Source organism: Periplaneta americana, chromosome 2, assembly GCF_040183065.1.
Source record: "Periplaneta americana isolate PAMFEO1 chromosome 2, P.americana_PAMFEO1_priV1, whole genome shotgun sequence".
In the NCBI taxonomy this organism is placed as follows: domain Eukaryota; kingdom Metazoa; phylum Arthropoda; class Insecta; order Blattodea; family Blattidae; genus Periplaneta; species Periplaneta americana.
In genome coordinates, this window is record NC_091118.1 from 44,432,007 (window position 1) to 44,452,227 (window position 20,221).

Below are 20,221 nucleotides of genomic sequence, written 5' to 3' on the forward strand. Positions count from 1 at the left end.
ATTGAAGAATGGAATTTTGTAAAAATATACAATAAAAATCTTCAGTTTTGCTAATAATTTGTAAATATGCGAAAATATCAAATGTAGTCCAAATTGAGGAGTTAAATTTTGAAAAATATACAACAAAAATCTTCAATTTTGCTAATAATTTGGAAATACACAAAAATGTCAACTGTAGTCTAAATTGAAGAATCATATTTTGTAAAAATATATAATAAAAATGTTCAATTTTGCTAATAATTTGTCCACGTCTGTAATAATAATAATAATAATAATAATAATAATAATAATAATAATAATAATAATGATGATATTGATAATGATAATAATAATAATAATAATAATAATAATAATAATAATAATAATAATAATAATAATAATAATAATATTTCATAGTTTAGATACGAATTATGTCAGGTGTCTGATGTTATTATATTGTGTTATCAGTTCCTGACCCAAGCATCTATTTAAAACTTTAAAAAATAACGAATGTATGTAGACTATAATATACATAGGGAAGAAAAACTGGCGAATACGCACTCCACTATGCGATTTTTTGATGAAAATTTGTCCACTTTTCTATTTGCATAAATTCCCAATCTTACATGTTCTTGTCAATCTGGGTAGCGCAATCGGTAGAGTGCTGGCCTTCTGTGCCTGATCTCGGTCAGATCGATGGCATTTAAATGTGCGTAAATGCGATAGACTCAGATCAGTAGATTTACTGGCATGTAAAAGAACTCCTGCGGCACACCGGCGACACTGATATAACCTTGGCAGTTGTGAGCATCGTTAAATAAACCCTAACTTACAATTTACATGTTCTTTTTTTCAGAAAGAAATGTTAAAACTGAGAATGTGACAATATTGTAAATATTATTTTCTGTTATTTTCTTCAGGAATATAATACCATATCTACTCTAGACATGGTGTTTGGTTAAAAGATTATTCGCTCCTAAGAACTGGATATTTGATGCAATTCCCGTAACTTTTTCTATTTTTTAAAATTCAGTTTGTAAGACCTTTTTTTTTAAGTTTTTAGGTAATGGATTACGTATTACATAAAATTAAACAATATTTTAACCTAAATTCACTACATTTCTCTTGGTTTACTAGTGATAACATAAAATAACAATAATAATATGCTTGCTACTCTTTATGTTCCAAAAGTAAAGAGGATATAAACAATGATTTTGTAGGAAGAAGAAAAAAAAAAACAAAATATGAGAAACTGCTTATTGCTATTGAAATAATGTTGAAACGTGTTCAGAATTATCTAAACGATCAGCAATTTCATTTGTATCTTTTTTTTCTTGTATGGAGGAGGGACCCGAAGGCTTGCACTGCAGCCTTGGGCTTATTGTGCTTACCACTCCTATTCTGTGAATGATACGCTGTGCTCTTGTACAAGTACAGCACGTTGCACCGTGAATTTAACCCAGGCCATGATATGGATGATGATAATATGTGAATTAATGATGGCGAAATGAGTCTGAAGTCCAACGCCGAAAGTTACCCAGCAATTCTGCTTCAATTGGTTGAGGAAAAAAACCCCAACCAGATAATTTTCCCTAACCAGTATTTGAATCCAGGTTCATTCATTTCACAGTCAGACGTGCTAACCATTACCCCACAGCAGTGGACCCTCATTTGTATCTTACTGCTAATGAAAAATGAACGACACAACCTATGGATTTAAACCCATATGACCAAATCGACAGTCACTCAGCTGAACTAGAAACTCCTTATTATTGAACAGACATTACTCGAGTCTATTTACCATCTTGTAACATCGTCCAAAATTTCAGTCCTTTATTTTTGTATTTATTAACAGAAAATTATCTCGAATTTCACCGAAGAATCACATGCTAAAATGCATGTTTGTAAATTATTCTTGGAATTGTTTATCAATTATGAATTTAACGTTTATTGCAACTGCACAAAAATATAAATTTGTAAGCAGAATTTTTTATAATTAACGTCCTAGTTTGTTAAAAAAAAATTAAACTAGAACTTTAAGAATATCGAATTTAATTTTTATTTTATGTTATTTAAGATTAAGGGTTTTTATTTTTACAGATTACTGGTAAATACCAATGACAGGGCATAATAGGAATAACAAAATGAACTTATACTCTGACAGGTTGTGTCGATGGTGGTGCTGGTGGTGATCCTGGCAGGAAGCGTTTGGGGCATTACCAAAGTCACGGACGGCCTAGACTTAACTGACATAGTCCCTCAGAACACAGACGAGCATGCGTTTCTGAGTGCGCAGGGTCGGTTCTTCGGCTTCTACAACATGTATGCTGTGACGCAGGGTGACTTTGAGTACCCCACCAATCAGAAATTACTGTATGAATACCATGAGGCATTCATGCGCGTCCCTAACATCATCAAGAACGATGATGGTGGTCTTCCAGAGTTCTGGCTCAGTCTTTTCCGGGACTGGCTTATAGGTGAGTAACAATTTATGAGAAATGATAAGAGGACTACAGGAAAGATTTGTCGGAATTTCCTGCCCATGTCAAATGTTCTCTGATAGTACCTGTGGCACGTGCCAAACATGACTTCACGTCAATATAGTCTACGAACAACTAACCTTATTTCCGCACGCCTTAGGCCAGAATATGGTTCCTAATCATGACTTAAGTGTTGAAGAGTACTTTCCACAAGTATTGACTAACTTCTGATTTGGTGCTTCAGGACTCCAGAAGGCTTTCGACCGAGACTGGTCTCGGGGAAGTATTACACAGGAACGATGGTTCTCTAACGCATCAGATGAGGGGATCCTTGCCTACAAGCTGCTGGTTCAGACTGGGCATGTCGACAACCCCATCGACAAGTCACTTATTACTCAGGTACTTACATTTACTTTCAATTAATTATAATTATTAAAGGTATCTGAACTAAATATTTATGTACTTAAATAGTAAATAAAGAAAATTCTATTCTTGTTAATTTTTTTCTTTCTTTTCTTCTTTCTTGTACCTAAGTTTAAAAATACAGCTTATGAAAAAATCCTTAAAAACTTACATTGCAGTGTCTCATGCACGCATTTATTCAAATGCGAAAATCCTTTCAATTTCTAAAGAACAGCCAATTTCAAAAGAAATAAAATCATCAGCAAAATACGAGGCGCATCCAGAAAGTAAGTTTCCCGATTTTTTCCCCTTGAAAGTAAACGTAATTAGCCGTGTCAATTGCGCATGCGTAACAGATCTATGACGTATCAATCATATGCCAGCCGGATAGGTCCCGCCTGGTGCCAGTAGCGTGGCAGCAGTGGTCCGAAATGGAAGCTCTTATTCCTTCTCCCGCCGCCTGCGAGGTTCGCCAATTGAAATTCATCGGCAGCTCTGTCAGGTCTATGGGCCGAAGCAGATGGTGCGTCGCTGGTGTAGGCAGTTTTCCGAAGGTCGTCAAAGTGTCCATGATGAAGAGCGCAGTGGGCGACCGTCCCTCATCAATGATGATCGTGTTGAGCTGGTGCGGCAGTGCATCATGGAGAACTGTCGCTTCACGATTACGGAGCTGAGCAGCCATTTTCCGCAGATATCGCGATCCTTGTTGCATGAGATTGTCACTAAGCACCTGCTGTTCAAAAAAGTGTGTGCCAGGTGGGTGCCGAAAAACCTGACACCCGAACACAAAATGCAACGTTTAGGAGCAGCACTGACATTTCTGCAACAGTATCACGATGACGGCGACGAGTTCCTCGACAGGATCGTCACGGGTGATGTGACTTGGATTTCGCACTTCACCCCGGAAACCAAGCAGCAGTCAATGCATTGGCGGCATAGTGAATCTCCGGTCAGGACGAAATTCAAACAGACACTGTCGGTACGGAAAGTGATGTGCACGGTGTTCTGGGACAGGAAGGGCATTCTGCTCATTGACTTCCTTCCAAGAGGTGAAACAGTGAACGCTGACCGTTACTGTGAAACACTGCGAAAATTGCGACATGCCATTCAAAACAAGAAGCGTGGAATGCTTACTGCAGGTGTTGTGCTCCTCCATGACAATGCTCGTCCACATACGGCTCGGCGCACAGCAGCTGTTTTGACGGAATTTGGCTGGGAGTTGTTTGATCATCCACCCTACAGTCCTGATCTTGCTCCCAGCGATTTTCACGTTTTCTTGCACCTCAAGAAATTCCTGTCCTCCGGTGAGTGTTTTGGCAACAACGAAGAGCTGAAGACGTCTGTCACACGCTGGTTCCATTCACAGGCGGCAGAGTTCTACGACAGAGGGATACAAAAGTTGATCCCACGATACGACAAGTGTCTCAATTCTGATGGTGGCTATGTTGAAAAATAGCCTGAAACATTGGTGTACCTGTTGCCAATAAATGTTTTCCTGAAAGTGTGTGCTCTTTTTTTTTTTTAATAGGGAAACTTACTTTCTGGATGCGCCTCGTATTAAGTCTTGCATGCATTGTGTTGCATAATTTTTGTTAAGAACTGTCAAGACATTATAAAAACAAGCCTAAAATTCACTGATGACGTCTTTGTATTTGCTAAATCCTGTGTGTTGTTACAATTAAGATTAATTTGTTAATAACAATGTTCTATTGAAAACGTCGAATTAAAATTGTAGTCAACAATCTACTCCTTTCCATTTTTATATACAATGTGGCAGCTTTTTCCTTTACTAGATTTAATTTATTGCTTTGACTTATGCTACGCACATTTGGCAAATACCCAGTGCTAAATTTATCCTGTGCTTCTTCGTAATAATAATAATAATAATAATAATAATAATAATAATAATAATAATAATAATAATAATAATAATAAAAGCAATAATAATCAATTATCTCCTGGCTTATTTGTCTCATAAGTGGTGCCTTATTGATATCACTTGAGAGGTGCAGACCTGTCTTTGGAAGTTGACTAAACGATGATGACGATGATGATGATGATGATGATGATGATGATGATGATGATAAACATGTTCTATTATGATCTTTTTGTTTGCAAGATATTGAGAGAGAAAGAAAAAGAGAGAGAGAGAGAGAAAGAAAGAAAGAAAGAAGGAAGGAAAGAAAGAAAGAAAGAAAAAGAAAGAAAGAAAGAACGAAGGAAGGAAGGAAAGAAGGAAAGAAAGAAAGAAAGAAAGAATTCTCTTGGATGAATAAAACTTGACAGAAGAAGTAAAGCATAGTGAAAGTTTAAAATGCTGATATGTTTGTAACCTTACCTTGATTTATTTTCAGGTTAGGCTGGTTGATGCAGAAGGAATCATCAATCCTAAAGCTTTCTACAACTACCTCAGTGCCTGGGCATCTAATGATGCTTTGGCATACGGAGCTTCGCAGGCAAACCTGCGACCAGAGCCAAAATCCTGGTACCATGCTACAAAAGACTTCGAGCTCAAGATACCCAAGTCTGCACCTCTGGTGTACACCCAGCTGCCTTTCTATTTACACGGCCTAGGTGACACACAGCACATCACTAATCTTATTGCTCAGGTAAGACCTGTCAGCTTGCTCATTTCATTTCATTAGAAACTATAATTTTCCAGAAAAAGAAAAATAATATTAGTGCCACTTCTTTTACGTGGTAATTTCGAACTTATTAAAACTAAATAAAACAGCTAAATGTTTATTGAAATCATTCCTAATACTGTTTTTCTATTTATAAAGTGATATAAATGTTAAGATTATACTTTGGTTTATTATATTAAGATCTCTCTGTTTTCATTCTAAATCATTAATACCCTCTTCGATCGAAGTTTAGAACTTGGTTGGGTTCCTTTATCTTCATGCAGAAAAAACATTTATTTACCTAAAAATCCTATCCCTAATAATTGAACATTTACAACATTCTGATGGTATATGGCAATATAAACTTTAATGACCTAGTACGTATATAAACTCATTGGAAAGAGATAAGAAATGAGTTGTTCTTAACTTCTAAGCTCTATCCATTCTATTCTTACTCCTCTTGATTTCACCTGCCACTTTTCCAGTCCCCTCCACGCACGCGCAATTTATAAAATACCGGTATTATGCTATCTCTGTCAGTAGCTATATCATTCTCTGATTCTGCATTGGTCAGTGTGATAATGTTACAAAAAAACTAGTAATTGTTAATGTTAGTGAGTTAGTTTAAAATGTTTTCAAAACATTGTCCCAACTTCTGAACATTGGGTTACTATCTTCACAAAAATGAATGATACTATCAAAAGTTGTACAATTTGTTTTGTCTTTACCGGGCACTTCAGCAACTATTGAAAGACATTTTCCTCATGAACAATGTCTGGACCTCTGTAAAGTCTCAGTTAAATGTTTCTATTCTCAGATTCATGTTGATAATTAGAAATGTCATGAATTGTATTGTATGAGTTCTTACGAAAAAAACGAAGTACTAAAAGATTGTAGTTCTGAGAAGTACTTCTGGATCAAAACTAAAAATGAGTACATGAATGAATAAAAATGATAGGCCTAATTGTATGAAAGTTTAGTGGAGTTGTTAAGTGAAAAATTTCATGTTAATTCCTTTGTTGAGTAAAATAAATAACAATAATATAAATGATCTTTCATCTCAAACAGCAGAAATAACTAAAATGCTCTCTCAATTAATATCACTCAATAAAAGAATTGTATTCCAATGGATACCATCCCATTGTGGAATCCTGGGAAACGAGAATGCAGATGCTTTAGCAAAGGGCAGCACTGCTACTTACAGACCTGTTACTAAATCTACGAATTACTCTGTGAAGAGATTTATTAAATCTACATACTTAGACTTCAACAAACAAAATTTGATAACACAATCCCAAGGGGAAAAAATGGAACTCCCTGCATCAAAATCCACAATTAATTCCCGATTTACCACGAAAATCGTCTGTAGCTGCATTTAGATTGGCAACAGGCCATGATTGTTTGGCCAAACACCTGCATATAATTGGAATATATCAGTCCCCTAACTGCCCATTGTGCAACTCAAACCAAGAAATGGATTCGGAACACCTCAAAATGTATGCTTCATTGGCTGGTCATGATAATATCTTTGAAAAATATTGGAGTGCAAGAGGTCAAATGACTTTATTGTCAAACGCCTGGCATTAGAAAACAACAACAACATAAATGATGATGGCACAAAAGTGATTTAAATGTTGAAAAAAAAATATATTTTTTTATTTTAGTTGGTTATTAATGACGCTGTATCAACTACTAGGTTATTTAGTGTCGATGAGATTGGTGATAGCGAGATGATATTTGGCGAAATGAGGCCGAGGATTCGCCATAGATTACCTTGCATTCACATTACGGTTAGGAAAAACCTCGGAAAAAACCCAACCAGGTAATCAGCCCAAGCGGGGATCGAACCCGTGCCCAAACGCAACTTCAAACCAGCAGGCAAACACCTTAACCGACTGAGCCATGCCAGTGGCTTGAAATATATTGTAATTCATAACTAATGTTTAATTTTTAATAGTTTGTATCTGAGATTTCAATATTAAAAGTCAAAATCAATGTCTTAAGCTGTGTTTATTGCATCACGTTAATAAATAAATGTTTGAGAACGAAAGCCCCACTTTGGACTTTCATAAATATGGTCACTCTGGCTACAGGTTTCTTTAAACATCGCGTTTCTTGTATGTGTCCTTCCCTCATTTGTGAATGGAAAACTTGGAAAAGAAATGATTAGTAAAATCTGTTTGGAATCGTCTCAAGGTTCTTGAATACATCATATATGGAACGTTCAGTTTTATTTCAGCACTAAGAATATTCTCTGTCCTTAAAATGCATCACTCTTGGAAAGATATGAAATCACCAACTCTGAATTTAGTTGTAATCATAGCTAGTATGGTAACTGATCATTAAGGATAACAAAACACATTGCATTACCTCCCCAGGTGCGGGCGTTGTGTCAGAAGTTCGAAGAGCGAGGACTCCCCAACTTTCCCTCAGGGATTCCCTTCCTCTTCTGGGAGCAATACCTCGGGCTACGGCAGTCGCTGGGTCTGGCTTTGCTCTGTGCATTAGCTGCAGTCTTCCTGGTGGTGGCTGTATTGTTGCTCAATCTGTGGGCTGCGACCCTAGTGGTGCTGGCCCTGGCAGCCATGGTGCTTCAGCTGCTTGGAGTCATGGGGGCCCTCGGAATCAAGCTCAGTGCAATACCTGCTGTCCTCCTTATTGTTGCTGTGGGCATCGGCGTCCACTTCACAGTACACATCTGCCTGGTAAGAACCTTCAGACATGCTGTAGATGTAATAAGAAGTGGAATCATACTCCCTTCTAACAAAAACAATGAAGTTATTATCCTGGCACAGCGATTTTCAACCTTTTTCAGTCCAAAAACACTGCACAAGAAACTAAAAAATTGCCAAGCCCTACCATCGATTTTTAATGTGAGATTTTATGGTTATGAAACGAGTATCAAGATTGTTTTTATGCTCGATCATGCCGAAATGTAGTAATTATACACCTGGTAGTAGCCCTTTAATGCACTTCATTAACGTATATACCTATTCATTATAGTTCAGTTGTTCAGCCAATGAGAAATCACCATTGTAGCATTATAAAACCGCAAGTATCGATTATTCTCGGATATGCAATCGAAAGACAACTAGTGAAACGTCACGGAGGCTGGAAATCCAATACTGTCGCAGAAGGTTATGTTCTGTTACTATAATAATTAGCGGTAATTGTAAATAATATTCAAATAAATTCAATTTGTCATCTCGTTTTTCAATTCTAAATCAATTTCCAGGTTATATCAAGATTGATGTTCATGTTATTCTCTAGATTATATCAAGGTCAATGACATTCGTTTCTCGGAAAAAATCAATACTTTCGCGTCTGCGCACATCTCACAATTTAGAAGGTCAGTTCCACTCCTCTCTTAGATAACCATAACATGAATACTTATGAATAATTTCAAGTTAGAAATATGGTCGAGCATAAAAAGTCGTACGAAACTTGCCTATAATGGTAATTAAGATGCTCGTATGAAAATTATGAAACGAGCTTGCGCTCGTTTCATAAACAAACATACTCGCGTCTTAATTACTACCATTATAGGCTCGTTGCATAATGTACTATTAAAACTTCAGTTGCTAAAATTTCAATCATTATATAATTTAGAAAATAAGAGGAAAATGTAGAATGTTACTGAAAGTGAAAAAACAAAAAATTACTGTATTTTGTTACCAACATGGAAGGATACAACATGGATCCTTGAATACTCAAAATGGTGATCAGATCTGCACAAACCAGAAGTAGTGGTAACAACAATTCAACAATTAATGTTGCAGGGGTTTGTGACAAGCATAGGCGGAAGAGATCGACGGACACGTCTCGCATTGGAGCAGATGTTTGCCCCTGTCACTCACGGAGCCCTCACAACACTGCTTGGCATCTTTATGCTGGCCTTTTCAGAGTTTGACTTCATTGTGAGGTAAGTGAATCCAGCTGGATTTTGTTACAGTACCTCACTTCCGTTTCCTGCTCTAAACTGTTCAACCACAAAATCTGCTTCCATTAACACACTGTAACCTAAGAGGGTTATCATGCAAGCTACTTCCGTAACTATATAGTTAGATAACCATAATATGAATACTTATGAATAATTTCAAGTTAGAGAAGGAACAGATCTTCCTTAGATATTGCGCAAATTATAATATTATTTCTAATGTATACCATTTCAGGCAATCATTTTAACTTTAAGTGACTGAACAGTTTCAAATTCTATCACAAATTATTAAAAGGATAAAAACAAGTAGCTTACTATACAATTAAAAATATGGCTCTGTGTGAAGACAGAAACATGGTTGTGAATATAATAATAGTTTCAACTAAGACACCTCTACAATCTTTACGTCTTCATCACTAAAACTATTGGATTTAGAACACTCAATTTCAATTCTTTGAAGATTCTCACTAATTAATAGATACCGTACCTTCCACATGGTAAGAAAATTTCTACGTAATGATCTAATGAAATATATCATAATCACCTAAGTCTGTAACTAATATTCTGAATACCAATCTGTAAGAATGAAAACTAATAATAATAATAATAATAATAATAATAATAATAATGGCAGCCGGGTAGCTCAGTTGGTAGAGCAGCTGGCTATGGACTGGAAGGTCCGGGGTTCGATCCCATGTGGTGACAGGATTTTTTCTCGTTGCCAAACTTTCAGAACGGCCCCGAGGTTCACTCAGCCTCCTATAAAATTGAGTACCGGGTCTTTCCTGGGGATAAAAGGCGGTCAGAGCGTGGTGCCGACCACACCACCTCATTCTAGTGCCGAGGTCATGGAAAGCATGGGGCTCTACCTCCATGCCCCCCAAGTGGCTTCATGGCGTGTTGCAGGGATACCTTTACCTTTTAATAATAATAATAATAATAATAATAATAATAATAATAACCCTCTCATGTCGCCTCTACCATTCCATGCTTTGTTAGTTAATATCTCCTGCCATTGAAAACTACGTTCTGCTACATTATTTTTAATTTGGTCAACTGACCCCATTCAAGGCCTTCCTCTGGGTCATTTGCCTTTCAGTTTCGAATTTAACACTCTCCTAGGTAATCTGTCTTCCTCCATTCTTTTGATATGCCCAAACAATTTCAATCTCTTTCTTTCTAAATATATCTGAAGTTGTTCTATATTTAAAATATCTCCAATTTTTTCATTTCCGCAGTTTGAATTCCAGTATTTTTTTTAGCTGGTTATTTAACGACGCTATATCAAATACTAGATTAGCATCGATGGGATTGGTGATATCGAGATAATATTTGGCGAGATGGGGCGCAGATTCGCCATACATTACCTGACATTCGTCTTATGACTGGGTAAAACCTCGGAAAAAACCCAATCAGATAATCAGCCCAAGCAGTGGCCTATTTCCAATATTAATTATATATATATGTCCACGTTTCAGATGCATAATTATGTAAGAACTGGTTTAAAACAACTTTTGTACATAGAAATTCTACATTTTATAGGTAGCCTATATCTGCATTTCACACTAACTTTTAATCATGTTATATTCATTTAAGATTCTTGAATTTTTCTGCTGATTTAATGTTGTATTTTTCAATATAAGTTTACTTATCATCCTAAACAATTAAAGGTATTAAATTTTTTACAAGATTTCTTTCATCTAACTTTATATTCTACTTATTGTCTGCAACTCTCGATATTTTCATTGTAGGTAACTGTTTTCGGGTTATTGATTTTTAAACCAAATTCCTTTGCTGTATATTAATAACAATAACAAAAATAATAACAACAATTTGGAAGCATAAAGTTGATCGTTCAACTTCTTTGTAGTGTCGAAATAGCAAACTGATAGGAACTGATGAAGCATTACATGCAAGATGACTGTAAGACTAACCTGGAGGCCACAATGCATGTCTCTGTTAAACTGTCAGACCACAACAAATACTTCCGCTGTTTAGCAGCCACCTACCTGGTGTGTGTCCTTTTTCCTGAAGCCACTACACCTGTCAGGAAGGCAGTGTATCAGGACCACCACTAGCATCTGTCTCGTGTTACCAGGCAGATCGGGTTACTGCATGGCTGTGGCTTCTGCCCAGTTACCTGCCAAACAAGTGTCGGCCCACTTGATACTGATAGGGTCTGTTTCCTTTGTAAAGTTTCAGCTTCCACTTTTTTTTTTTACATATATTACTCGTCAAAAGACTTCCTTATAACTCTTCTATTTTTTTTTTTCTTTTTTTTTTCTTCCATGTAAAATAACAACACGAACCTTACATCAGAGACAAAATGAATGGATGATTTGCATATTAATTTTCTTCCATATGAAGTTAGAGAAAGTATCATCATCACTAGGGAGCGGATTTTTATGTGCTAAAAAATTTAAATATATTTATTTTTTATGTGCTAAAAAGTACGAAAATATTTGCTAAAAATAAAAAAAAATATATTTTTTTAATATAACAAAAATACTTTACTTAGCTTGGAAAAAAAAATGTTACTAGGTACTCACCCACCACACTTGAGTGCTAGTAGTTGGCCGAGAATTGCAGTGAACAACAAAGGTCATCTCCAAATTCTCCATCACAAATGCATGCCGATTATCTCTGAACAACGACTTATACTGTGAAAACGATCTTTCCACATCACAGGATATCAGACATGCATATTTAAAGAGAGAAATGTCACAAACACAAACACCGTCAATTTCACCTACAGGCACCCTCCAATACTTGAGCAACTTTACAAGTTTTTTTTTTTTATATCCACTGTTTTTCCCAAACACATTCTGGAATTTGTCCCTCAGTAATTGTGCTTCTGAATCTGGTAGCGAGTCTAGTTTAATTTCCACGGCACGCACCTCCCTGTTTCAGACAACAGGTTTTTGGATGTTTCGAGCTTTTTTATGATGTCACACAAAAGCTTAGATTTGCTAAGAGGAAAGCCAAATCGTTTTTTAAACATCCATATTTCAGTATATCTTGAAGGATATCGATTGACGAAGCCCGATAACAGGGAATCACAACAAGATATACTGCCTTACTTGCGAGAGATTTGTTTAAATTAAATAATGTTCATACCCGAGCTCTTATCTGTTGTGTTTCACAATCAAAGCGTGGAATGAAATCATCTTCAGCAACAATAAACATTCCTAATTATGTGTTGCAAGATCTCTCCTTCTTGTCTATGTTAATTTATTCTCTAATAACAACATTGATATGCTGCCTAGCAGTTCTCAGAACTTGAGGCAATACTATTACAAAAATGGATCACGGATACACCACACAGCGATTAGAAACATGAAGCAACCAAGAATTCTTAAAAAAGATAACGTACTTCTGAGTGATATAATTGATTTAGTTTTAAAATATTTAAAATATCTTGTAAAAAATTATTTAAGTAAAAAAAAAACTCCAAGATTTATGTGTTTATAATAGATTTCCTGAAAATATGTATTTACATAATTTTTTTGTGAAAATATGTGTTTTTATGTGAAATAAAATTCTGGTTTTAAACTTGAAACTTCATGTTCGGAATTTTTAACTTTGTTAATTGTGTTTTATCACACGCAAAAAGAATATTTAATTACATAGAAATCCGCTCCTTAATCATCACTAAGCAATCAAGGTTGTGGGCACCATGGCCTGTTCTGTTCTTTTTTTTTTTTACTTCGTTGTTTAACGACACTGTATTAACTACTGGTTATTTAGTATTGATGGAATTGGTGATAGCGAGATGGTATTTGGCGAGATGAGACAGAGAATTCGCCATAGATTACCGGACATTCGTATTATGGTTGAGGAAAATTTCGGAAAAAAACCCAACCAAGTTAGCCCAATTGGGAATCGAACCCATGCCCGAACACAACACCAGATCAGCAGGCAAATACGCTGTATAATATGAGCTATGCCGGTAGTCTGTTCTGATGAAGTTGTCCATCCAAGATGGTTAAAAGTGTTTATTTGCTCAATGTTATTATTTATTACAATTTTACTTCTAATTGGGCCCCTTTCTTTGAAAGCCGATTTTGATTTAGAAGAAGAAATGTTTAAACCATAGGTAGATGTTATTGTCTCTAATTTATGTATTGATCTTCACAATGTAATCTATGAGTCTCCTATTATAATCTGGTTATCTGCAAACAAAATAGTTTTTATTTCTTTATTTCTTAAAATACTGATATATCTTTCATGTCGTCTTCTTTCTATTTCAATATGTTGTTTATTACATGTTAAATAAAGTAGACGACAGAAGGCATGCTTGTCGCACACCTTTGTTAATCTTCATGAACTTTATCAATTTTGTATCTATTTCAAATTTCATTCTGTTTTTATAATGCTATATTATCATTATCATTATCATTATATCATCGTATTAGATTTTCGAAACTTTTCAGAGTCTCGCAGACCAAGATAAAGTTAAAAAAAATCTATATTTATTATGCCTACTTGTTGTCTGTAACCCATAAATTTTGCTAAACAATTTTGAGACGGTAATTTAAAATGCTAAACCAATTTACAGTATTTTGATATTTTGGTTGTGTGTTGTTTTCTAATGCCAGGCGTTTGACAATGAAGTCATTTGACCTCTTGCACTCCAATATTTTTCAAAGTATTATCATGGTCAGCCACTGAAGCATAGATTTTGAGGTGTTCCGAATCCATTTCTTGGTTTGAGTTGCACAATGGGCAGTTAGGGGACTGATATATTCCAATTCTATGCAGGTGTTTGGCCAAACAATCACGGCCTGTTGCCAATCTAAATGCAGCTACAGACGATTTTCGTAGTAAATCGGGAATTAACTGTGGATTATGATGCAGAGAGTTCAATTTTTTCCCTCGAGGTTGTGTTATCAAATTTTGTTTGTTGAAGTCTAAGTATGTAGATTTAATAAATCTTTTCACAGAGTAATACGTAGATTTAGTAACAGGTCTGTAAGTAGCAGTGCTGCCCTTTGCTAATGCATCCGCATTCTCATTTCCCAGGATTCCACAATGGGATGGTATCCATTGGAATACAATTCTTTTATTGAGTGTAAGCATACTGAAAATTTGAAGCGTTTGCGATTATTATATCCAGTGCTTTTCTTCTAAAGAAAAAGGTGGTGGAACTCTGTGTAGAATATATTATAGTGGAAGGGGAGATAATTACTGTCCAATGCACGAGAATATTGTCTTTTTAACATCCTTTTCATTCAGCTTTCAGACTTCCAAGAGTTCCGCCAGAAAAAAGTACTCATTATATCTATAAAAAAAAAATCTTTATATTAATTCTGTCCACAACTACGTATATCTGATTTGTTATGTCCAACTGTTTTGTCAGTAGGTATACTCCTACCCCAGTGTAAGTACCTATCTTTGTTTAATCATTTTCTAATATCTTACATGGATTATATTGATATGATATATTATTATTATTATTATTATTATTATTATTATTATTATTATTATTATTATTATTATTATTATTATTATTATTATTATTATTATCATCATCATCATTGTCATAATAACCTTCCAATGTTTTACTTTCATGCTCCTATTTGTAATTAACACGATTTATCTTCAATCACAATTTCCCACGATTCTCTTCATAAAGGTTCTTTGTCTCCCATTATTTCCTGCACAACTTGTAGGTTTTTCTTTGTGTTCGTCATGTTGTCAATGAATTCCTATCAGGAAGAGGATTTCTGGCTGATTGCCACTTTTTTCCTAAGCATGCAAAATATTTTTGCCGCACAATCAGCTGCCGAGGTTTGTAACCTGATCTTAACTATTGAATTACCACGGCAACGTGTGACATGTGGTCAATGAAGTTAAAAACCTGTTGTAACCCATCCAGTAGAGTAACACCATTATAGTAGCAAGTTGCTGTGCGTCAAGATTTGTAACAGGATTGGCTAATAAAACTAGTTTATGTTGAAACATTGTGTGAAAGATGTCAAAATTTTGAGAATGTATTTTATACACAGTGATAATATCAATTTAAAAAAAATCTAAAATAAGTTTAGTTTGAAGAACTGTAAATAAACTGACAGAATTAAAACTTTTTTGGAGGGGGGTATTTAACGACGTTGTATCAACTACGAGGTTATTTAGCGTTAATGAAATAGCGAGATGGTATTTGGCGAGATGAGGTCGAGGATTCGCCATAGATTACCTGACATTTGCCTTACGGTTGGGAAAAACCTCGGAAAAAACCCACTTGACGGCCTTATCTCTACCAGGTTAAATAAATAAATACTACTACCGGTACTAAAATATCGCTGCAATCGAAAAGTATTGGGAATAAATTTGAATAAGGAACAAAAAAAAAGTCCGTCCTTCCCAGGCAGGATTTGAACCACGAAAGTCTTAGTTACCAGTCTATTGTGCTCTGGAGTGAACTAGGCTCTGAAATCAGCTACAAGGGTCAGTCCGGTTTTTTTGCCACTACTGTACATATTCAATTAATAAAACAATTAAGGTTACTTCTTGACTCTCTCTCTCTCGTATAACACAAGATACATGGCAATCCTAATTTCAGCTAATATGTGGCATAATGACATTCTCTATTCTTTCAGGTATTTCTTCTACGTGTTGCTTGCTCTGGTGGTCGTTGGTCTCCTTACTGGTCTAGTCTTCTTTCCAGTTTTGCTGTCGCTAATAGGACCAGCTGCCGAGGTAAGCCATCTCAAGCAAGTCCAATACTACATGTACTGTTTAAGATATTTGACTTCTGGAGAAACGCTTCACAAAATATGTCAAAGATTTATGCTCGAGTGTAAAATGAATAAAACATGTGACGTAACTTGATTAGCAAAGGTAATGAGTTACACTATTCTGACGTCACTTGTTTAGCAACGGATCAGACTCTTACATTGATATGTTATTTGCTAGAGGGATAGACTTACTTTCTGTACGAATTATATTTATTTCTGTTATCATAGAATCATACTAACTGCTCGCCAACAAGCAAACTTAAATGAAACATAGCAATTCCACTGTAAATATTATTTACAGATACCAGTATATTATGGTATATATTCAATAAAGAAATGAAGAAATTTAGTAATTAATAATACAACACATTAATTGCATTAAACTGACTCCATTGTCAATCATATTCACAAACTTTATAATAAGAACCAAATCTTAGAAAAAAAAAAAAAACACACACACACACAACAAGTTACAATGAAAAGAATAATTTGTATATCCATCATCTTGTAAGAAAGTAACTGTAATATTTAGTTAACATAGCATGTATACCAAGATAATATCATTGCATGTAATATTACTCCATAGTAATGGAGCATGCAGATTGAGATAATAAAAAAAACACGCACGCACACATACACACAGACAGATATATATATATATATAAAATATATATAAGAAGTAAACTTTCAAAAGAGACTTTGTTCATAAAACAAAAAAATTTGAATATAACTTTGTTTTTCCATTAGAAGGATCGTCTGCACATTTTTGTACACTCATACTGATAAAAAAAAGTATGTTCCATATTTAATGTAATGTAAATTTTTTTTTTTTTTTTTTTTTTTTTTTTTTTTTTTTTTTTTTTCCAAAAACAAGAATGTTACTTCTGGTCTAGAATGTGTGCTATGTTTGCAAATACCAGTGCAGTGTTACATTTTCCTTTTGCGAGATTTTCGCTTATAGGACTCTTCCGAAGTCTTTCTCTCCTGTGCAACAAATGTAGCAAATGTTGTCACTTTATGTATAACCTAACCTAACCTAACATAACCAAACACTGTTTCTAAAAACCAGAACCAATGCGCGATTTTTGTTGACGTTTTTAAAATCAGCATATCGAAGTTAGATAGGAAAAGCTACTCTCTTTCAGGAATCAAATCCAGTGTTGCCCAGTGAATTATTATTAATTGTTACAGGTTGTACCACATGAGTTCCCTGATCGCATTTCGACACCTACACCTCCTCCATCTCCTGTGAGGACGAGGATTGGTTCATGTCGGGTAGGGAAGGCTCCACCACAGCCCAGGAGAGGTCACGGGGGTATGCAGTGCAACCGCTTACATGCAGAGCCATCCCTCACGACCATCACAGAGGAAGCGAACTCATGGCACTCAACTCATGAGATTGTTGTACAGCCTGAGCTGGTGGTCGAGACTACCACTTATGGAACACCTCAGGTGAGTTTAGTCCTACTAGTGCAGTATTCGCCCAAGACAAACAGTAATGAAAATATGTCGTCGTCGTCCTCATCCTCATCATCATCATCATCATCATCATCATCATCATATTCACTTTATGGATTAGGCAACATTGCCTATTCTGTCTTCAGAGTTATTCTATTCATCTTCTTCTGGGTTTGTCAATAGAACTCCTTCCTACAAGTCTATATTTCCAAACCTATTTAGGTAGCCTCATATCTGACATTCTCTTTAGATATTCTTTCCATTCACGCTTATATTTCTTTATTCTGTCATTCATGTAATACATATTTATTCTGCGTCATATATCTTGTACGTCCTTTTTAGAGATGAACAACAAAAGTAACTGTCACTCTCGCTCGTTGTGTTCGTTGCACTTGTCCTTCGAGTCTCGTCTCGTAACTCCGTGCGCTTCAAGTCTCGCTCATCATTCTCGAAATAGCATTTGGTCGACGTGGAAAGATTTCGTAACTTCGAATAACATACCAGTACATAATTGAAATAAATAACATTAGAGATGTTTGATACAAAAAGAGAAAACAGTATCTTAGTTATAAAAATGTTCTGGTTCTATTATCAGATATTGCCTATGGTTATACAAATAAAACCATTCTAAAATAAATTTGCATTTCTAAGAAACAAAACATAACGTTAAATAAAGCGTTAATATATTATAAACTGCAGTTAAGTGCTTTAAAAAACTGGAACATAAACATACCTTTGTAAAACAAAATTGCATGTTCATTGACGCCTTTTCTACATGTTAAAAAAATCCTTTCCAACATTGATAACATTCACGTATAATGTCAGACATGTTTATTATGTTTGATTGTGTATTGTCATCAAATTATGCATTATCTGTTAATGGTAGTCCTGTTATATTCATGTTTCTTTTTTTCTTTTTTTTTTTTTTTTTTAATATAATTTTCTATATGCTATTCTTACATTAAGTTTTATCAGTGATTCTCCAATAAATATTTTCCTTATTCTCTCATTTCCAGGGCAAGAAAGTAGAATATTTTTCGCTTCTTCTTTTTGATTGCAGAATGGGTATGTCTTTTCCGATGTCTCCTCTTTTGTTCCTTAACTTCCAAATTCCCAATCTCCACCATGCTAGACTCATCCACTCCTCCCTGCCATTCCTGTCCTCATATGATTTTCATTTCTCCGTTATCATGTTTGCTAATAGAGACTGTTGCAATCAGTGAAAGAAAGCCACTATCTTTTCCCGTAATTTCACACCCGTAATTTCACAATTTTATTGTTGTCGGTGGAATCTCCATAAAGAGAGATTCCCTTAACATATCCCATACATAGGCATCAGAGGGGTGTAAGGTCAAGTAAATGCGATGCTACCTTGTGTTAGAAATAATAATAGTGTATGTTTTTCAGACTGCAAGTCAAACTACAGGAGGCAGTGGTGAAGGTTCTGGAGCAGGTCAGACCTCGACATCTCCCCCTCCTCCTCCAGGGTCTCAGTCACACGTCACCACAAAGGTTACAGCCACAACTCTCGTCAAGGTTGAGGTCCACGCACCACTGCCAGGTGAGATGAGACATATTAACATATTCCAAGCAGTAGCAATGTTATCCAATGTTTCTTAAACCAAAAACTTTTCCTTTCTGCGCTTATCTGTAATACTTCCAGTCTCCCGAAATGTATATGCTAATTCATGGATTGTTTCACGAGTTGGAATTTTCACACCAGGAAATCTTTGTGTGAATAGTCTTGAAATTTGAAAAGCAGACTCTCTGCATATGTAAGAATTGTACAGTACATAAAGACACGATGTTCTCAAGAAAACCTAACTTCAGCCATATTACATACTTTTTAAGGAAATAATGTACTCTGAACACACATACGTGAAGGTAAAGTATTTGCCGCATTATGACATCAGTACCAGTTGCAGAAGACACAGCCCTGCAGTATATATTGACTACACCCCAACTCTGGCTACTAGCAACAGGCATCTATAATGAACACCAATCAAAATACTCCTCATTTCTCGTGAAAAACAACTGAATAGACTATAGTGGACTATAGTGGACTTTATGTTGTCAGCAAACAGCTGGATACATTAAGGAGATTGATTGATTGATTGATTGATTGACATCCATAACTTCCACTCCTTTATAACAGAGACACATTATCGTTTGTTGTGATTTTAACGTCAGCATTGGCACATATCCATATACTGTCGGTGACTCAGGAGAAGACGAGAGCGGACTGAGGAGGAAGGGATGTGAACAGATAACGTAAGACAACACGAGCAATATTTGTACTGGAGTAAGCGGAAACATTAGGTCTCCTTCTGTTCAACTTAGCTTTAATTTCCATACGCATTGTTACTCATGTTTCCTGCACGAGTAATAATCTGGCTGTTAGGATGCTTATCTGAGCGATGTTTATAATAATCAACAGCGATAGTCAAGAAGGTCACATTCTTTCTGCTCGTCTTCTCCTGAGTAACGGACAGTAACTATAGTGGTTTCGACACGTAAGTAGTTTTGAGAAATGTTATTTCAACATGCCTGTATAAAACAGAATCTGATTTTGTGATCGGAGGTCTCTCAGAAGAAGAACCATAT

General features: G+C 35.5%; 1 protein-coding gene across 1 annotated transcript in view; it reads left to right on the forward strand.

Moving 5' to 3' along the window:
- The window catches only part of ptc (protein patched), a 249,300-nt gene that overhangs the window by 216,516 nt on the left and 12,563 nt on the right, over positions 1–20,221 (forward strand). Inside the window, exons 16-23 of the mRNA XM_069816572.1 lie at positions 2,144–2,456; positions 2,704–2,858; positions 5,216–5,470; positions 7,864–8,190; positions 9,265–9,407; positions 16,022–16,121; positions 17,351–17,611; positions 19,025–19,178. Of these exons, the coding sequence (XP_069672673.1) occupies positions 2,144–2,456; positions 2,704–2,858; positions 5,216–5,470; positions 7,864–8,190; positions 9,265–9,407; positions 16,022–16,121; positions 17,351–17,611; positions 19,025–19,178 (1,708 nt within the window). The remainder of the gene's footprint in view (positions 1–2,143; positions 2,457–2,703; positions 2,859–5,215; positions 5,471–7,863; positions 8,191–9,264; positions 9,408–16,021; positions 16,122–17,350; positions 17,612–19,024; positions 19,179–20,221) is intronic.